At 34.7% G+C, this 15,360-nt stretch overlaps 1 protein-coding gene across 3 annotated transcripts in view; it reads left to right on the top strand.

The window, feature by feature from the left end:
• The window catches only part of ARID4A (AT-rich interaction domain 4A), a 63,003-nt gene that overhangs the window by 14,492 nt on the left and 33,151 nt on the right, over positions 1–15,360 (top strand). For all 3 annotated transcript variants that reach the window (XM_045810348.2, XM_045810346.2, XM_045810347.2), the window contains exons 8-11: positions 1,124–1,256; positions 5,337–5,416; positions 6,321–6,397; positions 6,782–6,948. In XM_045810348.2, the coding sequence (XP_045666304.2) occupies positions 1,124–1,256; positions 5,337–5,416; positions 6,321–6,397; positions 6,782–6,948 (457 nt within the window). The remainder of the gene's footprint in view (positions 1–1,123; positions 1,257–5,336; positions 5,417–6,320; positions 6,398–6,781; positions 6,949–15,360) is intronic.

The following is a 15,360-nucleotide window of genomic DNA, read 5'->3' as shown; positions in this document are numbered from 1 at the left end:
TCATTCACTCTGTAGGTGAATATTGTAATTATTTTTTATTTAATGATAAGTTTACTTGGTCAGACCATCTGAGAGAATATTGCAAGCATCAGACCCACCTTTAAACACTTCAAGAATAAGGAAATTCTCCAACATAGTCAAAGTATGATTATCAAATTCAGAAAATTTAACATTAGTAGAATGCTATTGTCTAATAATATATAATCCATATTTCAGATTTTGCCACTTGGCCAATAAAAGCTTTTATAAGCATCCCCTGAATCCAGGATCTAATCCAAAACCATGCATTACATTTAGTTTATATGGTTCTTCTTTTTATTTTTTTTTTAAGATTTTATTTATTTATTTGAGAGAGAGAGGCAGAGTAAGAGTGAGTGAGCATAAGCAGGGGTGAGAGGCAGAGGGAGAGGGAAAAGCAGACTCCTTGCTGAGCAGGGAGCCTGACATGGGGCTTGATCCCAGGACCCTGAGATCATGACCTGAGCCAAAGGCAGATGCTTAACCGACTGAGCCACCCCGGCATCCCTAGTTTATATGGTTCTTAAATCTCCTTTAATCTGGAAAAATTCTTCAGCTTTTTTTTTTTTTTTTTTTTGGTCTTTTCATGACCTTGACATTTTTGAAGAGTACAGGCCAATTTTGTAGACTTTTCCTCACTATGGGTTTGTCTGATTATTTTATTCTCTAGGTAAGTTAACTTAAACCTTCACATGTTTCTTAATGAGATCTTTTCATAACCTGTTAGGAAATTAGAGTTACATTATCTGGCATCTGGCATACATAAAAAGTAGAAGGACAGCCTTTTTTAAAAAAATGTAACTGGCACAGTAAATACTTCGTGGTGACATAATTAGGCTTTTCTGTCCCAGCTGGTGGTTGGCATAAGAGCTAAATCCAAATCCTCATTCATCTAGTGACATGGACTCAGAGTTACCATGGATAGCTCAGGACTGCTTTGGGACTAGGGAAGTATCTATCTCTTCAATTTCAATAAGAGTGAAGAAACTACTACTCTGGAGTAATCCACATTAGAAATTGAATTGTACATGTTAAATTCACACCACTCTGACTGTCTCAACAATGGCTTATGTGAAGATCCTGATGAAGTTATTCTGACTTTTAGTAATGAAGATGAAAAGGAAGAAGAAAGTAGTGAGGAAGAAGATGAAGATAAGCGACGTCTCAATGATGAATTATTAGGAAAAGTTGTAACTGTGGCATCTACATCTGAGAAGACTGATTGGTATCCTGCGTTGGTAAGTCAGATTTATTTGCAGAATTAATCAGCCATTTAAAATATTTGTTTAGGGGCGCCTGGGTGGCGCAGTCGTTAAAGCGTCTGCCTTCGGCTCAGGGCGTGATCCTGGCGTTCCTGGATCGAGTCCCACATCAGGCTCCTCCGCTGTGAGCCTGCTTCTTCCTCTCCCACTCCCCCTGCTGTGTTCCCTCTCTCGCTGGCTGTCTCTCTGTCACATAAATAAATAAAATCTTTAAAAAAAAAAAAATTTGTTTAAGGGTGTGCGTGGCTGGCTCAGTAGGTAGAGTATGCACTTCTTGATCTCAGGGTTGTGAGTTCAAGCCCCACGTTGGGTGTGGAGATGATGAAAATTTAAATAAGTAAACAAATGTTTAACATGGATTTTTAAAAAGCATTTACAATATTTTGAAAGTATTGCACAAATTTAATTTGGACTTTATTGCAGAGTTGAGCAATCCTACTTAGGTCCCACATATTTCAGTGTCTTCTCTTGTTATTTTCTTTCTTTAATTTTCTATAATCAGTCATTTTTTGGGATTTTTCAGCTCTTCTTTCAAAATATGTCCAGTGGTCTCTTTTTATTCCTATTACCATTTTACACTCAATTTGTGGTATTTACCTCCAAGTTCCCTTAACTTGATTCCTGAGCTTTTTGCTAAATTCAGACTATTTTTCTAGAAGCAATTTTTATAGAGAAATAGTTTTAAAATACTGATTTAATCATGATAGTCCCATTCTCCAAAAAACCCCACAGAACTTTCACTGACTGCCTAATGGATCAATTCTGCATTCTTTAGATGGATATCTGAGGCCATCCAGCTCTTAGTTTGTTTCCCATTTTCAGCGTAAGCTCTGTACTTGGGTTCTTTCTTAACTGCTCCCTCTTCTTAACTTCACTCTTCTAAAACTTTACCCTTGCCTTAAATTAATGAGTATTTACTGAGGATATGCAGTGAGTTCAGCTCTAAATTCCTTAGAAAAGAGAGAGATATGAATCTTGTAACACATTGCTCTCAAGAATCTTATATACATCTAAGAAGATTACATAGCAATTAAAGACTAAATAGTCCTTTTTTTTTTTTTTTTTTTTTTTTTTTTTTTTTTTTTTTTTAAGTAGGCTCCATGATGAGCATGTAGCCTAATGCAGGGCTTGAACTCACGATCCTAAGATCAAGACCTGACCTGGGCTTAAGAGTTGGACACTTAACAGACTGAGCCACCCAGGAGCCCCTCTATCATCATCAGTTTGTTTTTTTTTTTAAGATTTTATTTATTTATTTGCCAGAGAGAGAGAGGGAGAGAGAGAAAGAGCACAAGCAGGGGGAGTGGCAGGCAGAAGGAGAAGCAGGCTCCCAGCTGAGCAAGGAGCCCGATGCAGGACTCCATCCCAGGAACCTGGGATCATGACCTGAGCTGGACGCAGATGCTTAACCGACTGAGCCACCCAGGCATCCCACTCTATCATCATTTTTAAAACTTGGTACAGACACTGGAGTAGGACAGGAAGTATTGGGGAAAGGAAGGGTACACTGAGGCTTTGGAAATGGCGAGTCTTGATGGGTTGGCAGGGAAATCTAATCTTTGCTTACTTGGGAAAGGAATGAGAAGAAAGGATGCGCAAGAGCATTATTTCATGAGAGGAATCAATAATACTTGGTAACACCTGTCTCCATTTTCTCCTTTTTCTACTCCTCTCTTCTGAAATGTCTTAAGGTTTAGCTCAAGTCCTACCTTTTTTATAGAGTCTCCCCTAACCACTCTAACATAACTCTGCCCCTTCTCTGAATTTTATTTTTTGAATTTTGGATTTTGATATCACACATATCTCCAACAACAATGTTGGCACAAAACATGTCCCAAATTAGATCCTTTAAAGAACCAAGGCCATTTTTTTTTGTGCCAAGGTTTTTATGTGCATGTAAATACATTATTTAATTGCTATATATAATAGATTTACTTTACATCAGAAAAGTCTGAACATCCTTTGAGCCTTTCAGTTGTACAGGAAGGTAAGTGGGTTTGGATTCAGAATATTTAGGTCATAATGTGTCAAGAGATTTTTTAATTCCTTCATTTACTTAACAGACTTATTGTTTGCCAGGTGATGTATAAAGTAAAAGATAAGTAAGACACCAATCTCACGTTTGATAATTTTATAATTTAATGCAGAGAATAATTCAAGTAAGTATATATACAATAGTATATGTTCAACATTAGGACTTCTTGTTCTGAGATTACATTTATATAAAGGAGATCCAGAAAGCCTTCATGAGGCTGTTGCTTTTGAACCGAGCCTTGATGGATTTAAAGTTAGTTAAACAAAGCTTCTCTAGAGGACTTTCTTAGGGAAACAAGTAAAAGCAGAGAAGCAAGGGGTTTGTTCACGGTACTGTTTGCTCTGGGAATCCATTTTGGCTAAATATTAGACACAAGGGAATCATAGGAAGTAAGACTGGGAAGATAATTTGGATCTAGGGCAGAAGGGTGGCCATAATTCTGCGTAGAATTTTGCCGAAGAGTAACATTATTTGAGCTGCATATTTTGGAATATTAATGAGGCAGTAGTATGGTGAGTAGATTGTTGGAAAGACTAGAAATGGCAGGAATCAATTTGGAGGCCAATTTAGTGGTTCACAGGTGAGGTAATTAAGCCCTGGGCTGTGCCTACTCATCTTTTAAGACTTAACCTTAAGCCTTTGCTGCCATACCTTTTCCTTCCCCCAGTTCGGTTAAGTCTTCCTCCTAGGTGTTTTCATATCTCCATCCTTACCCTCCCTGGTGTTCTTTTTGTGTTTACCTCTCCATTATGCTGTTAGCTCCTTGAGGACAGACAAAACTCTATTAGTAGTCTAATAATGACCAGCACCTAACAAACAGACAAACATTACTGCCATCTGATGTTAAGACAGCTGATATGACTGCCAAGAATTTTTAATTATCTGGATATATACTGTTTAATACGATAGCCAGAGTCCTCAGTGACTGTTTACATTTAAGTGTAACTTAATTAAAATTGAATAGAATTAAAAATTCAGTCTCTCAGTTGCACTAGCCACATTTCAAGTGCTTAGCAGTGCAGCTACAGAACATTTCCATCATGGCATAAAGTACTGGGGGTGGTGCTAGGTTGTAGCAGAGGGGCTGGTGTTAGGGATGATAATGAGCAGATAGATTTCAGCAGTTTATTAGTAGACTTTAATTTTTTTTAAATATTAAGTGCTATAAAGAATGTATAGAGATTATTTACTAATGTTAAGACATTTGTTATTTTTAGAAGTTAAATTAAAAAGTTCTTACTCATATTTTCTTTGATTTGTTTTCATTACTAAAACTTGAAATGTCTGGTAAGAAAGGGAACTTAGGTGTTTATTTTAGAACCTAGGTGTTTATTCTGAACAAACAGCGGATTTCAAAATAGATCTTGATTGAAGTGTATTTTTAAAAAATTTTAATATGTTGGAGTGCCTGGGTGGCTCAGTCAGACTCTTGGTTTTGGCTCAGGTCATGATCTCAGGGTCCTGAGATCGAGCCTCGAGTTGGGCTTTGTGCTCAGTGTGGAGTCTGCCTGAGATTCTGTCTCCCTCTCTCCCTGTGGCCCTGCCCCAATTCACACACACACTCTCTCTAAATAAATAAATAAAATCTTTAAAAAAATTATAATACGCCAAATTTTCATCACGGATCATATGTTTTACTTTTTGGACAGTAAATTTGTAGCTTAGAATATATCCTAATTTTTTGAAGTGGTGGTCACATTGTAATTTATATTGTATTAACTACTCATTGTATAATCTAATGACTAAATAAATTTAACACCTAGAAAATCGATGTGCTAAATAAAAATTACAAGGCAGCCTTCTTTTTTATATTATATATTTATATTTATATTATAAATGAATTAATAATGGAAATTACTGACCCTGAAACTATTTCTTACAAAATATAATCCATTTGAGAAGTGAGGGGGATCCAGAATTATTCTTTTTTTTTTTTTTTTCCAGAATTATTCTTTACAAAAAATTGTATGTTTTTTGAGCAAGGGAATTAGGAACCAATCTGTTCTTTTTTTATATTTCAGGTAATATCTCCCAGCTGTAATGATGACATCACGGTGAAAAAAGACCAGTGTTTAGTTCGATCATTTCTCGATTCTAAATTGTGAGTCACTTAATAGTGTTACATTGGGAGAAAGAAAATGAAATAACAGTGATACTCTTCCACAGTCCGGGCTTTATTTTTAAAAGTCTTATCATTTCATGAACTGAGAAGTCATTACATAATATGCTTTACTTTTTGTAATGTATTTTTTCTAAGAAGTTTATATAAAAACTGAACAGTATGTGAGAATAATAAAAAGTTTTATAAAGCATGGTATTGGTTTTCTCTTCAATCGTAAACATTTGGTATTTTTATTATGTGTACTATTTCATATTATGAACTATGAAATTTACTTTTCATAGAATTTTCTTAGAATATTACTAAAGTAATTATTTTGACTTTTTTTTCTGATTAAGTCACATTTTTAGAAACTTTAATCTCAGCTTTGCTTTGTTTTCAAAAAAGGATGTAAAAAAATTATATGCATGTGTGTGTGTGTGTGTGTGTGTGTGTAGAGATGGAATTCTCTGTGGAAAGTTTAGTATATCTTACAGTGATAAAAATATTTTAATATTACCTTATTTTTTTTTTTACTAAACTGAATAGTAAATTTAAGAAATAATAAAGATCAAAATAGACATTGTGTCTTCTATAAGGAAAATATCATGCTGATATAAACTACCCCATACCGTGTGTAGGAAAGATTGCATAGATTAAACTGTTACAAACGTGAGGCTTTCAGATTAGTGTATTTTGAGTGTGTGAATCTTAAAAATTAAGGTACTAGCTCTGCCTATATTACCTCTTGCCCTTTATTAAGGATTAGGACATACATGGTCTTTTTAAAACATAGGCAAAATAATTTTGATTTTGAGGTTTATATTTTTCTTTGTGTTAATATTATTTAAGTGATAATTTTTATTTAATAATGGTTTCCCTTCCCTTTATTCTTCTCTATAATTAGTTATTCTATAGCAAGAAAGGATATCAAGGAAGTAGATATTCTCAGTCTACCTGAATCTGAGCTCTCTGCTAAACCAGGTAAAATACGAATGAATCCATCATTTCATCATGTGTCTCTAAATGGCAAATAGTGACTAAACCAAGACTGAATATTCTCTGGTGCCATTTTGATTGTTTAGGGTTAATATCTACTCTTATTTGATGGCTATTTTTTTAATGGCTAGATAAAATATTTTATTTGTAATTTTTAAGTAAATTTAACTTTTCATGTTTTGCCATTAATATATTTAACAGTATTTTTTAGAGTAATAATAAACATTAATATAACATTATGACTTAGATATATTGAAGTCTGCTGTATCATTTTATAAGGGACAGCTAAATAAGAGTCCAAATCTTCTGACTCTGAATTTTATTCTATTATTCTATGTTGCTAATTCCATAACAACTGTTTATTCTTAGGGCTACAGAAAGCAAGCATCTTCTTAAAAACTAGAATTGTTCCTGATAATTGGAAAATGGATATAAGTGAAATCCTTGAATCATCCAGTAGTGATGATGAAGATGGTCCAGCCGAAGAAAATGATGAAGAGAAGGAAAAGGAGGCCAAAAAGGAAGAAGAAGAGGTGGTAGGTGAAATTTTATGTTTGTAACTTAAAGACATTTTAATACTTTAAAGTAAAAATTGCTGCCTTTCTATACTTTCCCTCATTTAGATGTGCTATATTATTTGTTTCTGCCTTTTTCTAGGTTAAATCAGTTTGGTGATTTTTTGGATTCTAACACAGTGGGTAAATCAGAACTAATTTTTTCTAGCATACAGAGAACTTTTCAGGTGAAATAATCAAGTACAAACTTTCCAAACAACCATGGAGAAGAGAAATGTAACTTTTAGGTATATTACATGTGTTAACTCATTTAAATTGTTACCATGTGGAATAACTAGTATTATCCTACTTTAAAGGTGGGGAAAGTGAGGGTCACAAAGGTTAAGTAACTTTCCCAAGGTTACACAGTTTGAATGTGGAGATTAGGGATTTGAACCCAGATCTGATCTGTCTGAATTTAGAAACTTTACCTCTTTCAGATATTTCAGTGTCTCAAGAATAGTGGGAATTAAAAAACCTATCCAAACTAAAAGAATATTTCATTTGGCAGTTTGATAAATCGTAGAAAAGAGATTGTTTTTATAAGTGCTAATGGGTTTTTTTGGTAATATTATGTCATTTAGGATATATATCTATAAATGTAGGAAATTACTCATGGACTACCACATAATAGCTTATACGAATGTTGTTGTCTACTTATTCAGCAATGTTTTGTCAAGTGGGATAAACTGGTAGTATATTTTTGGTTGATATGAGGTAAAGAGACCTAGGGGCAGACAAAGAGAATGAGTTTACCAAAAAGAAGATCTATTTGAGCATGAAAAATATTTCCTTGGAAAACGTGGAATGCTTGTTTCTATTTTACATATACAAATATGAATTTATGAAATAAAATGAGTATACTTGTATGTGATGAAGGGCATGTGATATTTCTTTCCTTTTACTTCCCCTGCAGTATTTGGTTTTTTGCACTCTGAAATCAGAATGGCGGTTCATACTTACAGGCTGCCTACAGAGTTGCCATAGTAACGTGCTGTTGGTTTTAAGTGAGCATGCTCGGAAAGACAGGAAGGTTTAGCAGAGGCTTGGCAGGTTGCCAATGGAGGTTTGCCAGATGCTTTGAAATGGGCTGTCTTTCTTTTCCTTTCATGTAATGTCTGATTTTTATGTGGAAGAGAATGTAAGTAGTGCTGTATAACCCTGCGGATGCTGTGCCCTAAGAGGGAAAGCAAATATTTGCAAGTCAGACTGAAAAATGTTCAGACACTGTACTGATTAAGTAGAAGGGGAATCTAACCATTTTGCATTTGAAAGAAAATGCAGCATATAGGTAAGATTTTTTTTCTAAAACGTATTTAGTTACCATTTTGATTGCCAAAAACGGGGTTAAATAAGAATTTTAGGTGTTGATGATGTGGCTAATAATGGTAGGGCTCATAACCAAGCGTAATTGTTTCTTGTAAAAGAGACAGTAGGAGTCTATTTTTAGAATATCAGAGGATGAAGGCTATTTTTCTGAAACATAAGATAGATTTTGAAGTGGAAATGATAATGAGACAGTTTGGCAAAATTCAGGATTTAAAGTCTAAATATTAAATGTGATTTTTGTATTTTATCTGTATTTATTTATAGATTATATGTTTTCAGGGTAAATAGGCCACATTTTCAGGGTGTGAACTGTTGCAGTCTGGTTTTGCTTTTTTTTTTTTTTAAGAATTAGCATTAGTTAGGATCTGATATTGCCAAATGTTGAAAAAAGATTAGTTTATTTTTGCTAATACTTTTAATCGGTGTCCTTTTTAGAATGCATTTTCTTTACTCCCCACCCCCCAAAAAGCAAATCCTGAAATTTTAAACAAAGAGAGTAAAAAGAGCTTTGTAGTAAGGTTGGAAAAGATGGCTATAAAATCGTAAATAGTAAATAGTGTTCTTATTACAGCTGTTAATTTCATAAAAATCACAGCATTTTATTCAAGCTGTTAGTAAATGTTAGTAAAAAGGAATGAAGAGCAGAGGCAAGCTCTGTTACCTATTGTTTGCAGGTAATAAGTAAAGAAATTTAAAAATGTAAGGACCTTTGTAAGGGATAGTATCTTCTTAAAATGTGTTACTTAAATTACGAACCTATTAAAATTAAGTGAAAAAGAATGCTTTTCATCTACTGAAAAATAAAAGCAAAATTACAACATTTAGGCACTGAGTTGTCTGTTAATTTAAATTATTTTCCAGATGGTCAATTTCATAGCATATACTTTATGGAATTACTTGACAGGAACTGATTCCTCTTTTTTTCTGGCCATAGAGGTAGATTTCTTGAGTGAGATTTTGGTTGCTTTAGAAAAAAAAAATCAGCTGCTTTTCTTGTCTTGGATTTAAGATTTAGTTGCTGAATCATTCTAATTTGTCTTGAATAGTAATTTTTAAAATTTTAATGTATTGATAAACTGAAAAGCAGTTTAGTCTATATATAACAAAGGAAAAAAAGTGGGTATGGTATAAAATTAATTAAAGTCTGATAAGCCAGGGCCTACCTGGCTTAGTCATTACAGGCCTTTACTACATAGGTGAGGCTAAGCTGTTGTAATACATTGTAAATCATATACTTCCTGAAACGTAGTAATGCTATGCTTTTCATGAAAATTTAACGTTGCTTTATAATGATAAAAAAGATCTTTAGTATTCTATAAACCACTGTAACAGTACTTTAGCTTGTCATTTGGTGTTTGTAAATTTTATGCAGTAGAATCATACAAGTGTTAGATACTCCTGCAGTGTTAATGGACAGTGGACGTTGTTTTCATATTTGATGCTTTGAGTACCCTAAAGTGGCCTAAATAAGATTTGAGATTCATGACTTTACCATGGAGGAGCATCTTTTTTACTTAATATTATTTCGAATTCCTAAGCATTTGTAGTTCAGGATTGGAATACAGGAAATATGTTTCATACTGTTACTGGGTAGGAAAAGACTTGAGAGTCTGACAGGAAGTAGGTCCAATCTATGTTAATGACTGTAAATTTTAACCTATTGGTAATTATATTGAAAAAAGTCCTGGAGAATATTTTTGTAGGTATTACCTAAATGTCTTTTGTTAAGAAAATTTTATATTAGAAAAGATACACTGATTTCCTTTAGAGCTTTGAAATTGATTGAAAAGTCCATGTAAACATAAGTAATGGTGTTTATTCATAAGTTATTCATTTATTCCATATATTCACTTTGCATGAATGTAGGAGAGTTGTCTAAGGATAAAGTGAATAGGTGAAGACATCAAGGGGGATTTGACTAGTTGCAGCTCTTTTATCCTTTAGTTTGCTATATGTAGCCTTTGTGTTGGGCCCTTACAAAAATCTCTTCTAATTTCAAATTTAGGAATGAAAATAAGAATTTAGTGAATTTTTAAAAGATGCTCTTTTTTTGTTTACAAGTACTGACCTCCATTTTTCCAGCCTTTGAATTTTCTAGGGATCACTATTATATCTATTGCCTAGGATTATATTCCACTATTATAAAAATCAAAGTGCTTGTGTTTTTTTATTTATGGAAAGTGGAATTTTTTTCTTATGTGTAAATTAAGTGTTATTTGTATTTATGTTGTCTTGTAAAGGCATTTGTTAGTAATCTTTCAGGATCACTTGGGTATAAACCTACAGTAAATGCTTGATAACACAGGGAAATTATGCTAAGTCAATAGAATTTAAAGAAAAATTTACAGGTAATATTAGCATTTTAGGTATATCTAGTAACTCCAGGTGTCAATCAAGTGTTTCTAAGCAGATTCTATAAAATTAATTTTCAATGAATAATTGAGACTTTATTGCACTCAAATATAATAACTTATTTGCAAAAGTCTTGAAGTTTAGCCTATTGAACAAGCAAACAAAATGTCCTAATGTGTTTAGCAAGACCTTTCCTCATAGAATTAGTGTAAGACTAACCAAATTAGGTTCACCTAATCAGATTAATGAGGATTGCACATTTGTACACACAAATAACTGCATTTTTATGTATTTACAAAAAGTCACTTCTCAAATTATTTCATAGTGTGGTAGCATGAAAGAGGGTTGACGGAATATAAAGCCTTAGATGTGATAGTATCCAAACCGCAGCTTGATGATTAAAAGTAGAAAGTGTGTACCTTTTCAAGTAGGGGGAAGAAATGATTAGTCTCAGTCAAGCCTGATATAATACAAGAGTCCTATAATAATTTGTTTTAAGCAGATTGTTGTTGAACTGTTTTCTGAAATTATCAAAGTGTCTTACCACATAATGAACATATCATGACATCTTATGTGTTCCCTGAAATTTTCTGTTTCAGTGTACACAACAGGGAAGAATGATACCACTCTGAATTTTATGGCTACCAACTTTTGCTGGGCCTTCAATACCATTAGTCAATTCCCAGTTTTATAATCAAATCACTGTGTCTTCCACCCCTGCCCCACTCCACTCCAACTTCAGAAAGAAACTAGGAATATCAGATTGGGAGCATACACTACACTTCACTTGCCTGCTCTCTTTCCCTTAAGTACAATTGATAATATGTTGCTCTTTCTATATGATGAGTCCCTCAGTTTATGCTCTGGATCTCATTCCCCTTTTTCTTATCTTAAATTATGAACTATCACTTCTTTCCAGGATCTTTATAACCTGTTCTGTTGCTTCCTTCTCATCAGTTTTTAAAAACATGCTTCCATCTCTCCCAGCCTTCTGACACCCCCTCCAGATACTGTCCTCTCTCCTCACCCTTATGACCAGATTACTCAGTTACATCCAGTGTTCTATTTCCTGACCTCCTGTTCACTCTTAATTCGTTGTAGTGTGTCTTGTACTCCCACCACAGCCAGAACAACCAGTGACCTTCAACAAATTTTCTGTACTAAATCCAAAAAATTTTTGTCATGATCTCATTTGACTCCTTAGCAGCATTCAGCATTTTGACATGCCTACCTTTTTCAGTCACCTGACATCCATGACATTACATTTTTTTTCTAGTTTACTTCCTAACTAAATGATATAATGACTCCAAATCTGTATGTACATCAAAGATGTCTCTTCTTAGCCCCAGACATTTATATTAAACTGCCATCGAGGCTTATTTTGTAAGTACTCAAACTCAATATGTACAAGAACTGTTTTCATTTTTCCCCCCAAACTGGCCATTCTCATGGTTGTCCCTGATTTATTTGAATACAAGCATGACCCACCAATTATGCAAACCAGATACATGGCAGTCACCTTAATCCTTCCACTCTTGCCCCTCTAACCAATGAGAACCAAATCTTCTTTCTTCTGCCTACTTGATGGCTTTCAGGTTTGCCCACTTCCCTGTTTCTACTCTCTGCCACCCTAGTCCAAGCCAGTATTCTCCTTTACCGACACGAATGCAGTAGTAACCTTTCCATGTCCTGCTGGCCTTCTCCAGTCTATTCTCTGCACTGAATTTAAGCAGATTTTTTAAAATGAGAAATCTCGGTGTGATTCCTCTTGGTATAAATTGATTTTAGGGCACAGAAATAGTTGTATTTATTCTTTTACATTGAAATACTTCTAAAACATTACATAATGTCACCTCTTTCTAAAAGTAGTATACTGGACATTACTTACCTTCATATTTACTCAAGATTTAATTATTGTATTCTTTTAATACAGTCCTATCATGGCTTTTAGCCCTTATCCTAAATGATCAATGCCTGTTAAAATTGTGAATTTTCTCTGTTTCCTTTCCTATAAAATCTGTATTGTCAACTGATAGTTTTTACATATGATAACTTTCTGGACAGTTCAGAATTCTACTTGTGGCGCAGGGCTTTACTGGTAGCCTAGGGGAAGTCATTTTGACTAATGGATCACCAGAGTTACCAGACTTAATGTTATGGGGGTTTTTTTCTTTCTTTTTTTTTTTTTTTAATTTGAATTTTCAGTTTTCTTTTTCTTTTTTTAAAAATTTTAAAAATTTATTTGACAGAGGTGGAGAGAGAGCAGAAGAAGTACGGGGAGAGGGAGGGAGAAGCAGACTCCCCACTGAACAGGGAACCCCACATGGGGCTCAGTCCCAGGACCCTGGGATCATGACCTCAGCTGAAGGCAGACGCTTAACTGACTGGGCCACCCAGGCACCCCTAAGTTTTCTTTTTAAACTTAGGTTTTCATTTGTTATATTTCACTGAGGTGTTATGACAACAAAATATATCTGTTATACCACAGCATACATCATCAGTAAGATGTAGCTTTCCTTATACCACAATTAAAATATTTAGCTTTTGTAGGAGATAGAATCAGGTAAAGATGCCCACACCGAATAATGTTCTTAGTTTAGTTTTGGAGACTTAGTGACTTTTAAAGATTGTTTATTGAATCTTCACAACAGGATTTTATATGAGTGAGGAAACAGAGGTGTAGAGACATTACAGAAGTTTTCACAGACTTTTAAAAAATTTTTCTCTTCTCTCCATCGTAAGGTCTATGGAAACAGTGGTGGATGTCAGGTTTTTTTGTTGTAGTTTTTTCCTTTTCCCACCAATATGCGTATCCATCAACTACCACAGAACTTGGCTAATATTAAACCTTCATTAAATAGTTTCTGAATAAATGAACAAGTGTGGGCCATGCAATTATCCTAACATACCGCTATTTGAAACAAAGTGTTGGAAGATTTGTTGTAAGGTTCCAGAAAGTTCACTTTGGAAGAAACCATGGGATAAAGGTATCTACCTTCCCTTCATAATATATGCTTTGTTTTTTTTAGGCAGTGCACTCTGTAGGCAATCTCATTTCCTTACATAATTTTGTGCGTTTATAAATTAATTCTTTTTGGCTTAAGCTAGTTCGGGATACTTTTCTCCCACTTGCAGTAAAGGTTCTACTGATACTCCTCTTCCTTTGTATCTTGTCCCACTTATTTCAGGTGTCTTCTGATAGGTCTTTTCCCCTCCAATCCATTCTTCATAGACCTCTTTCTAACATATAAAGGGTTCCTGCTAGAAACCCTTTAATGGTCTCAGCACCAGTGGGATGAAGATTAGGTCTTTTATCATAGCCCTTTACAAGTTTGGCCCTTCATAATTTGACCTGTGCCCACTTTTCTATTCTCCCTGCCACCATTCTCTAGCAATACGTAACTTTTTTTTAATACCCTGCGTCTCCATATACATACATTTAAATTTTGCTCAGAAGCTGCTTGTTGAGTTTTCAGGTATATTACGTGGAGTATCACTTTTTCTGTTGCCCCTTGCTTTAATCAGTACTAAATATAGTAGGGAAAATAAAAGGAAAGTTGAAAAAACTCAGACAATGATAAACAATAGCTGAGATTTAAAGAATCCAACAAGAATCTACATAGAATCCAAGACTTCTGTGTAGGAACAACTAGCAGCTCTACTTGAGTTAAGGTTGAGTATGACCTATAAATGTTCTGTGCATTCACCCCAGTAATAGATTGTTCTGGCATTTTTTGCACAGTTTTTAAAAATCAGCGTGGCTATTTGATATGTTTCAAACTTCAAATTTTCTACAATAAAAGCACAAGCGGCTACTGGTATCACTGCTCTTTCATGTCCGTCCTCCAGCCCAGGGGCAGCTGCAGAGCTGCTACTTCCGTTGTGTTTCTTGCAGTGCTTAGTTCTCCAGAGTGGAGCTTTCCAGGGCACTGTCTTATTACCTCGTTTTCCAACAGAATCTGCCTGCTGCAGAGGACTTTCAAGTTCAGCCTCTTTGTTTTGGAGTAGGTGGGGTGGGGGATGGAAGGTCAAGGGATTGTAAGAACTGAAGAGCTGAGAAGACATGTACTGGTGGGATGGGGTGAGAAGGGGAGCCAGTGAAGAGGGCCAGAGGACGGGCTGTAGCAGCAGCGTGCAGGCTGAATGAAGCTGCTTCTGTCCAAAATAACATTAACTCACAAAAACAAGATCTTGGTATGGAATAATAAGCACAGCATACTGGAATATATTTTTTAAGAAAGGAAGAAGGTGCTATATAATCAATAATTTATTAAGGATACCGGTAGGGTTTCGTGAGCAATGAGATACCCATCAAATGAAGAGGTGTACTTCCCATACAATGCAGTACAGTACAGTGAAACCACAAAAATCAAGTTTAGTTCCACCCTTTCGCACTCTCAAAATGTCGGTGTTTGTGGCTTTAATCTGTTATGTGCTAAGAAACTCCTTAGAACTGTGTATAAGTTACATGGGTGTGAGGGGCTTTGTGTAAAGTGCATCATCTTTGACTGACATGTTTTCACAATTTGGATGCTTGCTGTGTATTTTCCTAATTTGTGTTCTGGGGAATAGAGTTGCTAGCTAGGTAAGTTAATAGCTCAGCAAAAACAGGCCTTTATTTATCTCTTATCCCAGGAAAATGCAGAAAGTCCATCTTTTACTAGAATTCACACCATTTCTGAATGAATAATCATTTTCTGATTCATGTATTTA

The sequence above is a fragment of the Ursus americanus genome, chromosome 26 (assembly GCF_024610735.1).
Source record: "Ursus americanus isolate L20-20 chromosome 26, mUrsAme1.1.p, whole genome shotgun sequence".
In the NCBI taxonomy this organism is placed as follows: Eukaryota; Metazoa; Chordata; class Mammalia; order Carnivora; family Ursidae; genus Ursus; species Ursus americanus.
Note: the sequence above shows the minus strand (reverse complement) of the source record. Positions and strands in the feature narration are given on the sequence as shown.